Source organism: Lithobates pipiens, unplaced genomic scaffold, assembly GCF_037356315.1.
Source record: "Lithobates pipiens isolate NorthernLeopardFrog02 unplaced genomic scaffold, aLitPip1_a1.2 Scaffold_19, whole genome shotgun sequence".
NCBI lineage: Eukaryota > Metazoa > Chordata > Amphibia > Anura > Ranidae > Lithobates > Lithobates pipiens.
In genome coordinates, this window is record NW_027507764.1 from 28,359,395 (window position 1) to 28,371,951 (window position 12,557).

Consider the following 12,557-nt stretch of genomic DNA (forward strand, 5'->3'; position numbering starts at 1 on the left):
AATGAGCGTGGAGGAGCAGAGCAGAAGAGCTCCTGAGTGTCAGCAGCTCTCAGCTCATGGAGGGGAGAGAAGTGAGCCATTGACGATGTTTGATCACTCAGTTCTGTGTGAAGAAGCGGCAGTGGACAGATGTAGCATCGCTCCGATGCTGCATCCACCTAGGTAAGTATTTTTATAACAAAAAAAATATTGTGGAATAAATATGAAAAAAATTAACACACAAACATACCATACATTTTGAAAACTCAAACATTTTTTAATATTTCGAAAACAGTATTTTTTGGAAAATAGCAGTATAACAGTAGCGGCATCATTTTTTTACATTTTTTATCAGTAAAACAGTCAAGCGTAAATTACTTTTCAAACATAGTATCCAACCTACCAGCAATTACAAACTAGCTGGGTTGTTGGAAGGCCTTGGGGAAGGTGTGGGTGGAATCTCAACTGTTGCTTCATGAGTAGCCATTTATAGGGGTTGGTAATGGATAGGGGATGGGGCATTGCCTTGATTTATGGCATTACCATAATTGTCGGTGTATGGCCTGAAGCGAGGGGTATAGTAGGGGTGAGTTCTGGGTGGCGGAGGGTTAGGGAAATCATAGAAGGGTCCTGATGGGGGTGGTGGTCCAAACATTGGTGAGGGGGCAGTGGCTGGCTGATTCACCATATTAGCCTCCAGGAGGTCAATGATTGCTTTTTTAACGTGGCCTTGACGCTCCTGCGGAACTCTCTTTATCACTCCTGCCACCATAATGCCAAATCCACTTTCTTCACTCTCCAGGGATTCAAGTTTCTCATGCATTGTCTCCATTAGGGAGGCAAACTGATCCATATTTTGAGAATGTCTGCCCAATCTCGCACTTTGTTGAGGGATAGGCCTAGCTGGCTGCTCAACTTGTTGATGCCCGACCTCTGGCAGATTGACCTCTGGAACCTGGGAAGAAGACTCTCCAATCTCGGTCTCCTGAGTGGTTTGGATTTGATTAGGTGAATCAGCCAAAGGCTGAAAATGTGCCCCTCCTTCTACAACGCATGCGGCCTCTCCACCTGCCTGCTGTGCTTGACGTTGGTCCTCCAAACTTGATTGTGTTCTGCATTAAAGGGGTTGTAAAGGTAAACATTTTATAGGTTAAAATCAATGTCCGTTAGGTACTAATACTCATTCATGTTCTTACTTTTATATATATTCTTTCTATATATCACAAAATCTACCTTCAATAACATGCCCCTGCCTTCCTCTGTTGTCTCTGCCTTTATTTCCGGGTTTGCGATGCGCGTTCATGACAGGCACGGCACGGCGTAATAACAATTCCCGTCAGGCTTAGCGGCATAACGCGTGCGCACTGTCTTTGTTTTTAATTTCACCTGGCTCCGAGAACGAGCAATATAAAATATATATATTATTATATATTATTATTATATATATATATAAAAAAAATGTTTCTGGATTTAAATTTATTTTTAAAAAACTCATACTATAATTTTTTTTTAATGAAATAAAGGTAAACTTTATTGGAATAAATCATAGTATCTTCTGTTATAATTACAGTATAATTACATTTTTCGATTACATATAAAAAAATATATATACTTTTTTTTTTTTTTTTTTTTTATATGTAATCGAAAAATGTAATTATACTGTAATTATAACAGAAGATACGATTTATTCCAATAAAGTTTACATTTATTTCATTAAAAAAAACATAGTATGATTTTTTTTTTAAATTTAAATCCAGAATATATATATATATTAAAGCACTGCATAAATTGTAATCACTATATAAATCGTGTATAATAATAATAATAATAAATATATATGTATTATAACCCTAAATAGTTTAACCACTTCAATACCGGGCACACCTTCCTGCCCAGACCAATTTTGAGCTTTCAGCGCTGTCGCACTTTGAGTGACAATTGCGCGGTCATGCTACACTGTACCCAAATGAAATTTTTATCATTTTTTTTCCCCACAAATAGAGCTTTCTTTTGTTTGATCACCTCTGCGGTTTTTATTTTTTGCTCAACAAATAAAAAAAATACAGAAAATTTTGAAAAAAATTGTTTTTTTTTTGTTTGTTTCAAAACTTTGTAAATAAATACGTTTTCTCTTTCACTGATGGGCAATGATGAGGCGGCGCTGATGGGCACCGATGAGGTGGCACTGATGGACACTGATATGTGGCACTGATGGGCGGCACAGATGGGCAATGATAGGTGGCACGGATGGGCACCGATAGGCGGAACAGATGGGAACTGATAGGCGGCATTGTATTATAATATACTGTACTAATGGATGCCAATCAGTGATGCCCATTGTGGGCACTGATTGGCATCCATTATGGCACTGACTGGAATCCCTAGTGGTCTAGGGTGGCATACCTTGTCCTGGGCATCCCTGGTGGTGTCCCTGGTGGTCCATTGTGGGCATCCTCAGGGGGGCTGCGCTGATAATCGATCAGCACAGACTCCCCTGTCAGAGGAGCAGCCGATCGGCTCTCCTCTACTCGCGTCTGACAGACATGAGTGAGGAAAAGCCCATCACCGGCTCTTCCTATTTACACTGTGATCAGCCGTGATTGGACACGGCTGATCACGTGCTAAAGAGTCTCCGGAGACTCTTTACCGAGATCGTAGTTGCCGGGTGTCAGACTGACACCCCGCAACAACGATCGCCGCACGCAGCGGCGGCTCAAAATCCTGATCACGTCCTATGACGTCCGGTCAGGATTTTGAAACCACTTTGCCACCGTCATTTTGTTATAGGGCGGGTGGCAAGTGGTTAAAACTATTACAGTTTACTATTACAAACTATTTAGTGTTATAATATATATAAAATTATAAAAAATATATAATAAATTTTATATATATATATATATATATATATATATATATATATACACACACACACACACACACACACACACATAAATATGACAGGGGGACATGGTTTTAGTGTTGGGAGGTATGACAGAGGTATAAGGAATTTAAAAATCTTCCTCTTTCCTCATCAGATCCCCCCAGATTCTCTCTTCACTCCCCGATTCTTCACCTCTGAGTTGGTGAATCGGGGAGTGTCAATTCTGACACAGATCTCCATTGAAGAGCTCAGATAGCAGCTTAATAAACTGGCCGTTAATGTGACAGTGTATGGGGATTCTCCATGTGCGTAGATAATCGGTGGGAGAACATATTCAAACACTTCTACCCCGAATACCTCAGGTTCATAAACTGTTTATGGGTTGTGATCAGCGGAGATCCTCTGGATCACCTCTGATCACTGCTTCTTAAACGGACACCTAAGAGAGGTATGGACTCCAGAGAGAGAGAGATATCACTTTGGCCCCCCTGTACAAATCATTAGTAAGACTTCATCTGGAATACGCCGTTCAGTTTTGTGCACAAGTTCTCAAAAAGGATATCGGGGAACTGGAGAAAGTGCAGAGAAGGGCAACCAAACTGATAACAGGCATAGAGGAGCTCAACTATGAGGAAAGATTAGAGGAACTGAATTCACTCTTTAGAAGAGTAGAATAAGGGGGGATATGATCAACATGTTCAAATATATAAGGGGTCCATACAGTGAACTTGGTGTAGAGTTATTCTCTGTAGGGTCAACCCAGAGGACACGGGGGCACTCTTTACGTCTAGAGGAAAAGAGTTTTCATCTTCAAATATGGAAAGGTTTCTTCACAGTAAGAGGGGGGAGGATGTGGAATAGACTCCCACCAGAGGTGGTTATGGCTGGCTCAGTAGATTGCTTTAAAAAAAGGCCTGGATACTTTACTGAATGTACATAATATATCGAGGTCCTAACATTTATAGGTAAAGTTGATCCATGGAAAATCCGATTGCCCCTCTGTGATCAGGAATGAAATCTTTTCTCCTGCTATAGCAAAAAGGAGCATGCTCTTCTTCTGGGTTTTTTTTTTTATTTTGCCTTCCTCTGGATCAACTGTGGTTATAAAATTGTGTATATTATAAGATTTTTTTAAATTATATTTATTTGTTGTTTCTAATATTGAACTGGATGGACTTGTGTCTTTTTTCAACCGGACTATGTAACTATGAATGGATGGAGATGGGAGACAAGAGATAGAGTGATGCATATCCAAGACATGGGAGGGAGTGATGGACATGAGAGAGATGTGACTAGAGAGAAGTGTGTATAATAAATAGGGCAGAGGGATGGATGAGCAGATATTGGGAAGGAGGGATGGATGAGCAGATATTGGGATGAAAGGATGGACATGACAGATGTGACGGAGAGAAGTGTTTATAATAAATAGGGCAGAGGGATGGATGAGCAGACCTAGGGATGGACATGACAGAGATGTGATGGAGAGAAGTGTGTATAATAGGGCAGAGGGATGGATGAGCAGACATCGGAATGGATGAGCAGACATAGGGATGGAGGGATGGACATGAGAGAGATGTGACGGAGAGAAGTGTGTAATAAATAGGGCAGAGGGATGGATAAGCAGACATTGGGAAGGAGGGATGGATGAGCAGATATTGGGATGAAAGGATGGACATGACAGATGTGACGGAGAGAAGTGTTTATAATAAATAGGGCAGAGGGATGGATGAGCAGACCTAGGGATGGACATGACAGAGATGTGATGGAGAGAAGTGTGTATAATAGGGCAGAGGGATGGATGAGCAGACTTTGGGATGGAGGAGCAGACTTTGGGATGGATGAGCAGACTTTGGTATGGAGGGATGGATGAGCAGACGTTGGGATGGAGGGATGGATGAGCAGACATTGGGATGGAGGGATGCATGAGCAGACATTGGGATGGAGGGATGCATGAGCAGACATTGGGATGGAGGGATGCATGAGCAGACATTGGGATGGAGGGATGAATGAGCAGACATTGGGATGGAGGGATGGATGAGCAGACATTGGGATGGAGGGATGAATGAGCAGACATTGGGATGGAGGGATGAATGAGCAGACATTGGGATGGAGGGATGAATGAGCAGACATTGGGATGGAGGGATGAATGAGCAGACATTGGGATGGAGGGATGAATGAGCAGACATTGGGATGGAGGGATGAATGAGCAGACATTGGGATGGAGGGATGAATGAGCAGACATTGGGATGGAGGGATGGATGAGCAGACATTGGGATGGAGGGATGGATGAGCAGACATTGGGATGGAGGGATGAATGAGCAGACATTGGGATGGAGGGATGAATGAGCAGACATTGGGATGGAGGGATGAATGAGCAGACATTGGGATGGATGAGCAGACATTGGGATGGAGGGATGAATGAGCAGACATTGGGATGGAGGGATGGACATGAGAGAGATGTGATTAAGACAAGTGTGAATAAATAGGGCATCGGGATGGATGAGCAGACATCGGGATGGATGAGCAGACATCGGGAAGGAGGGATGGACGGAGATGTGACAGAGAGAAGTGTTTATAATAAATAGGGCAGAGGGATGGATGAGCAGACATTGAGATGAAAGGATGGACAAGAGAGAGATGTGATGGAGAGAAGTGTGTGTAATAGGGCAGAGGGATGGAGGGATGGATGAGCAGACATTGGGATGGAGGGATGGATGAGCAGACATTGGGATGGAGGGATGGATGAGCAGACATTGGGATGGAGGGATGGACATGACAGAGATGTGACGGAGAGAAGTGTGTGTAATAGGGCAGAGGGGTGGATGAGCAGACATTGGGAAGGAGGGACGGATGAGCAGACATCGGGATGGATGGACATGACAGAGATGTGATGGAGACAAGTGTGAATAAATAGGGCAGAGGGATGGATGAGCAGACATATGGAGGGATGTGACGGAGGGAAGTGTGTATAATAAATAAGGTGGAGGGATGGATGAGCAGACATTGGGATGGAGGGATGGATGAGCAGACATTGGGATGGATGAGCAGACATTGGGATGGAGGGATGGACATGAGAGATGTGACGGAGAGAAGTGTGTGTAATAAATAGGGCAGAGGGATGGATGAGCAGACATTGGGATGGAGGGATGGACATGAGAGAGATGTGATGGAGACAAGTATGAATAAATAGGGCAGAGGCAGGAGGGATGGATGAGCCGACATTGGGATGGAGGGATGGATGAGCAGACATTGGGATGGAGGGATGGATGAGCAGACATTGGGATGGAGGGATGGATGAGCAGACATTGGGATGGAGGGATGGATGAGCAGACATTGGGATGGAGGGATGGATGAGCAGACATAGGGATGGAGGGATGGATGAGCAGATATAGGGATGGACATGAGAGAGATGTGACGGAGAAAAGTGTGTATAATAGGGCAGAGGGATGGATGAGCAGACATTGGGATGGAGGGATGGATGAGCAGACATTGGGATGGAGGGATGGATGAGCAGACATTGGGATGGAGGGATGGATGAGTAGACATTGGGATGGAGGGATGGATGAGCAGACATTGGGATGGAGGGATGGACATGAGAGAGATGTGACGGAGAGAAGTGTGTATAATAAATAAGGTGGAGGGATGGATGAGCAGACATTGGGATGGAGGGATGGATGAGCAGACATTGGGATGAAGGGATGGATGAGCAGACATTGGGATGGATGAGCAGACATTGGGATGGATGAGCAGACATTGGGATGGAGGGATGGACATGAGAGAGATGTGAAGCTGGGATGCATATAAAAATAATATTACAGCCTAGGCAATGTGGTGGAGGGGGGAGGGGGGTGTTTTTGTTGATATTGTGTATGAGGAGGAGACACAGTACACGATTGCTGGTGCATGAATACAGTGAAGGAAACCATCTAAATAAACATTATATTGCAAATTGACAGTAGATAAATAGTCCTCTATAATATTTGGTTACACATGACCTTGTTGGTTAATATAAAGTTTAGAGGCTGCAGCTGTTTTCTTATCTTAGACTTTAGTTTAGAAGATCTTCCGTTTATGATTCCTAGTCTGCAGACTGCTAGGGGGCGGAGTCAAGGCGGGGCTGTGTAGATCAGTGCAGAATCCTAATAAGGAATAGAAGGAGGGGCTGCATCACTGTAGACACACCCACAAACCACCAGCCCCTGTGTCTCTCTGTTACGTACAGAGCGTCTCCACGCAGGGCTGTAGTACTAGCCTGGGGGCGAGCACGACTCCTCACCACCACACCAACGGCTCCAGACACAGTGAGAAGCACCAGGAAGTACTACAGGAAGTGAAGATTTTGAAGAGGGACCAGTGACAATTGGAGAGGAATAGAAGGAACAGGTAAGTGAAAAAGCTCCGCCTCAGCTTAGAAGAAGATAATTAGCTAATAAAAAAAATTACTTTACAACCCCTTTAAACATAGAATACAATTATTACAACCTTCTACAACTGTATAGTATCAATTTAAAAAAATGAAAGATGTCATCTTACTCTCCAAGTTCCATGAATGGCCTCACAAACTCCATCTCATCTGCATGTACATAGGATACAACCCTTTTGGAACCAGATCCACTTCTGGACTCTTGTATTTTTCTTAAGTAGCGCTTATAACAGTCCCTTAAACCCTTCCAGCATGTTTGTAAAGTTATCACTGCAAAATATAAACAGAAACATAATTATTTTGTATTTCAGATACCTGGCAACCGGTCATTCTTTAATAAACCTACATTATGAGTTCATGGTGGGCAGGTCGACTATCAGCTATATCATCCGAGAAACCGGCAAAATGTTATGGGATGCGCTTAAGACCATAGTGATGAAGAGGCCGACACCTAAGAATTGGCGTGATATTGCAAATCTATTTTGGAGTAGGTGCAATTTCCCCAATTTCATTGGAGCCATCGATGGGAAGCATGTGCGTGTAATTAAGCCTGTTGGTAGCGGAAGTATGTACTTCAATTACAAAAAATATTGCTCCTTTGTACTGCTCGCCGTTGCTGATTCCAACTACTGTTTCACATATATACTGTAGATATAGGATCCTATGGGAGTACCTGCGATGCACGGACTTTTGCTAATTCATCATTTGGTCAAAGACTACGGGAGAATCTACTCGATCTTCCGGAAAAGTGTCCTTTTCCTGGTACAACTGAACCCGTGCTACCCTATGTGTTTAGCGGATGAGGCCTTTGCGTTGGGTGAACACATGATGAGGCCTTACTCTAGTAGGAACCTGCCGACTCCGAAAAGGGTTTTCAACTAGGGCAAGAAGGGTGGTTGAGTGCAGTTTTGGAATTCTAGCCAATAAATGGTGTTTCCTACATACAGCAATAGGCTTTAATATTGAAAATGCTATAACTGCAGTGAAAGCAGCATGCGTGCTGCACAATTTTGTCAAAGTACGGGACGGATATTGTTTTGAGGATTCTCTCGTGCACGAAATGGAAAGTGCACACATCAGTGCTACAAGGGGATCCAGTGATGGTGCCACTGGGCGCGATCAATTTAACTCTTATTTTAATTCACCGGCTGGTGAAATACCGTGTGGCAAATGGACGCCATTTCATAATTTCCTTCATAAAAAAATTTTTTCCAACCGTTTAGATTTCCTATCCATATCTTTTGTTTGATATTTGAGTTACTGATGTTAACATGTGATAATATTGATTGTTGTTTTGTTATGTAAAGTGGCCTGCTATGTTATTTGACACTTCCGTTATTGTAAATAAATTTTGGATGTTAAAATTTTGTTGTACTTATTTTAAATGTGGTTATATTGTTCAATCATTATCTAAATAAAATTACCATAGAGCTACACATCGGTGACAGACTTCACAAGGTTTCTCCATACTCTTGCTCTCAAGTTATTATTGAACACTGCTTTTTTGAAGAAGGAACGTTGGGCAATACAGTTCAGGCACCATTAGTACTTAGTGTATGGGGTGGTCTACTGTTGCTGTTAGTGGATCCACTGTTGCTGTCAGTTGCAACATGACCTGCCACAAGTGCCAGGTGACCTGCCACGAGTGCCATGTAACGTGACCTGCCACAAGTTGGTATTGAAACACTGCTTTTTTTGAAGCAGGAACGTGGGGAATACAGTTCAGACACCATTAGTACAGAGTCAGTGCATATACTGTTGATGTCAGCAGGGCCGGCGCTACCACTAGGCGGACTAGGCAGCCGCCTAGGGCGCAGCTATGGCCACTAGGGGTGTTGTTGAAATAATTGGCGGCAGAGCAGCTGAATCACGATGGTGCACCCTGCCTCCCCTGACATCTTCCTGTCCCACTCCTTCAGTCAGAGGAACCCCCCCTCCCTCTCCCCCTCGTTTGCACCTTGGCTCCCAGCCTCCCTCAGAAGGCAATCTGCAGGGGACAGGGTCCTGTTCAGTCCGAGTTAGGAGAGAGGATGAACTCTGAAGGGTGGAGACTGGAGTTGTAGGACGTCGCTGAGGGGCGGGTTTGGACGGTCCTGAGTGAGGAAAAGGGCGGAGTGTATGGTCAGTAATGGAGGAGAGGGAAGTCGGTGTCCAGTGATGTGAGGAGCCAGCGCGGCACATACCTTCTCTGCCTTATGTGTATGTGAGAGGAGCTACTGCCAGGGGGATACCAACCTCCCTTCACAGCTGTCTGCATACTGACTGTGCCCAGGGGAGTGTATTGTACCTGTATACTGCACCCACCACCTGTATACTGCACACCCCCACCCACCACCTGTATACAGCACACCCTCACCCACCACCTGTATACTGCACCCCCCCCCCCACCTCCCACCTGTATACTGCACCCCCCCACCTCCCACCTGTATACTGCACCCCCCCACCCCCCACCTGTATACTGCACCACCCCACCCACCACCTGTATACTGCACACCCCACCCACCACCTGTATACTGCACACCCCCACCTGTATACTGCACACCCCCACTCCCCACCTGTATATAGCACCCCCACCCCTCACCTATACACTGCACACCCCCACTCCTCACCTGTATACTGTACATCCCCACCTTTATACTGCACACCCCCACCCCCCGCCTGTATTCTGCACACCCCCACCTGTATATTGCACACCCCCCACTCCCCACCCGTATACAGCACACCCCCACCCGTATACAGCACACCCCCACTCCTCAGCTGTATACAGCACACCTCCACCCCCCACCTGTATACTGCACACCCCCACTCCCCACCTGTATATAGCACCCCCACTCCTCACCTGTATACTGCACATCCCCGCCTGTATACTGCACACCCCCACCCCCCGCCTGTATACTGCACATCCCCACCCCCCGCCTGTATTCTGCACACCCCCACCTGTATACTGCACACCCCCACTCCTCACCTTTATACTGCACACCCCCACTCCTCACCTTTATACTGCACACCACCACCCCCCACCTGTATACTGCACACCCCCACCCCCCGCTTGTATACTGCACACCCCCACTCCTCACCTGTATACTGCACACCCCCACCTGTATACTGCACACCCCCACTCCTCAGCTGTATACTGCACACCCCCAATGCCCACCTGTATATTGCACACCCCCACCTGTATACTATACATTGGAGGTATTACACTGAGGTGATTACATTTGGGGGGGGGGGGGGATTACAAAAAATCCACCAGCCACCTCCACCGTATACATGGGCAGGGCAAAGGGGGTGCCAAAATTAGGTTGCGCCTAGGGTGTCGAAAATCCTTGCACCAGCCCTGGATGTCAGTGGATATATTGTTGCTGGGGTGTTATATTTTTGATGACAGGGGGATCTAGGGGGAGGAACCAAGGGATGGTGCGAAAGGGGGAGTTTATGCACCGATTCTCTGTGCAAAAGAAGACCTATATGGAACTACAACAATCATGCATAGTTAAGGACAACAGACATATAATAAAAGGTTAAACTTACATTTGTCAGAGCGGTCGGTCTGCGACAATACATCCCAATCCTCATAGAACAGGCGGCAGATCTCCAGCCAGGCATTGTCCCTCTTCTGCTGGTCTTTGTAGTTTGTGTCGGTTTTGTCATAGAGACATGTTCTCTCCCTGATGTATCTTATCAGAGATTCACTATCCACAGCCTCTCTTATATTGACTACCCTGGCTCTGCTAGACATTGTATTCTTCTGTATACACGGATCAACAGAGACAACGTACAAAACGAAAGTAATCTCTGTGTTTGGGGAGGAGGGGCTACCTGCAATGGGGGATGGGTAAATTCCTTTCTACTTCCTGTAAAGTTGCCTGCAATATGAACAGGGATCCGACTTGCAGACGACTTCCATTGAAATCAATGGGTACAAGTCGCCTAGAAGTCGTTTTGAAGTAGTACAGGAACCTTTTTTGAAGTTGGAGCGACTGCTGTAGTGTACATTAAGACGGCTCCATCAACTAACATGGATTTTCTCAACAGCGCGACTTGAGGAGACCTGAAGTCGGATCTGAGTTACCTCTGTGTGACCCGGATTTGAATAGTCAGTTAATGTAATCTAATTAGAGCCAACATATTCCATTCAGACGGCCCACATTTGTCAATTAACCCCAAACATTCAAAATTACTGTGAAGACGCTCAGCTTCAGGGCACAATTTTTCAAAGGTAAACTGACTTATAGCAGTAAAAATAATACCATAAAAATAAGAGTAGATAGATGAATACATAAGAGAGTAAATAAGGAGACACATCAACAATATTGCTCTTTCTTTTATAGTGTGTGTTTTTTTTTGTTTTTTCACATTCACATTTACTTCCCACATCTTTTATCACTTTCTTATAATAGATGTGGATTACTGCTTCACCAGTAATATAATATCTCACATACTGTTCATATACAGATGTTTTCATTCACAGACCATGCACATACATGGATTTTGGTGGGGTCCCCTCCCCCAGTCACACCTCACACTTCAGGATTCCCTGTTGCTTTGCCATGGTTTTTGCCACCTCTGCCCCCGTGGGAGAGAATTGTCCGCAGCTTCGCCTTGGCATCCACCGCCGCACACCACGTTCATTGTTGACCTATAAGTATGGGTGAATGTTCCATCATTCCCCCGGCTCCATCTTATGTATGATCAGTTTACTCACTGTTTACCTTTCAATTTTGTTTCAAATTACTTTTATTATTTTCAAAACATACATTATATTACAACAATCAAACATACATTTTCCCTCCCTCCCCCCTCCCTCTCCCTCTCCCCCCTCTCCCTCTCCCCCCCTCTCTCTCCCCCCCCTCTCCCCCCCCCTCTCCCTCCCCCCCCCCTCTCCCCCCCTCCCCCTCTCCTCCCCCCCTCCCCCTCTCCCCTCCCCCCCTCCCCCTCTCCCCTCCCCCTCTCTCCCCCCCCCCTCCCCCCCTCCCCCTCTCTCCCCCCTCCCCCCCTCCTCTCTCCTCCCTCCCCCCCTCCCCCTCTCTCCCTCCCTCCCCCTCTCCCTCCCTCCCCCTCTCCCCCTCTGCCCCCCTCCCTCCCCCTCTCCCTCTCTGCCCCCCTTCCTCCCCCTCTCCCTCTCTGCCCCCTCTCCCTCTCTGCCCCCTCTCCCTTCCTCCCCCTCTCCCTCTCTGCCCCCTCCCCTCTCCCCCCCCTCTCCTCCCCCCCCTCCCCCTCTCCCCTCCCCCCCTCCCCCTCTCTCCCCCCTCCCCCTCTCTCCCCCCTCCCCCC

At 46.0% G+C, this 12,557-nt stretch overlaps 1 protein-coding gene across 1 annotated transcript; it reads right to left on the reverse strand.

Moving 5' to 3' along the window:
• Nucleotides 1-231: 231 nt before the first annotated feature.
• Nucleotides 232-11,355, reverse strand: LOC143995860 (uncharacterized). Its single transcript, XM_077490588.1, has 3 exons — nucleotides 10,815-11,355; nucleotides 7,394-7,553; nucleotides 232-1,091 (listed from the first exon to the last, which is right to left on the reverse strand). The coding sequence occupies exons 1-3, from the start codon at nucleotides 11,020-11,022 to the stop codon at nucleotides 467-469; spliced, it is 993 nt and encodes a 330-aa protein (XP_077346714.1). The 5' UTR covers nucleotides 11,023-11,355; the 3' UTR covers nucleotides 232-466.
• Nucleotides 11,356-12,557: the final 1,202 nt, after the last annotated feature.

Coding starts and splice junctions, on each gene's coding strand:
- LOC143995860 (XM_077490588.1), bottom strand. CDS start 11,022: ATGTCTAGCAGAGCCAGGGTAGTCAATATAAGAGAGGCTGTGGATAGT. Junction 7,554..10,814: donor GACCGACCGCTCTGACAAAT/GTAAGTTTAACC, acceptor TATATTTTGCAG/TGATAACTTTACAAACATGC. Junction 1,092..7,393: donor CCATTCATGGAACTTGGAGA/GTAAGATGACAT, acceptor CCTTTAATGCAG/AACACAATCAAGTTTGGAGG.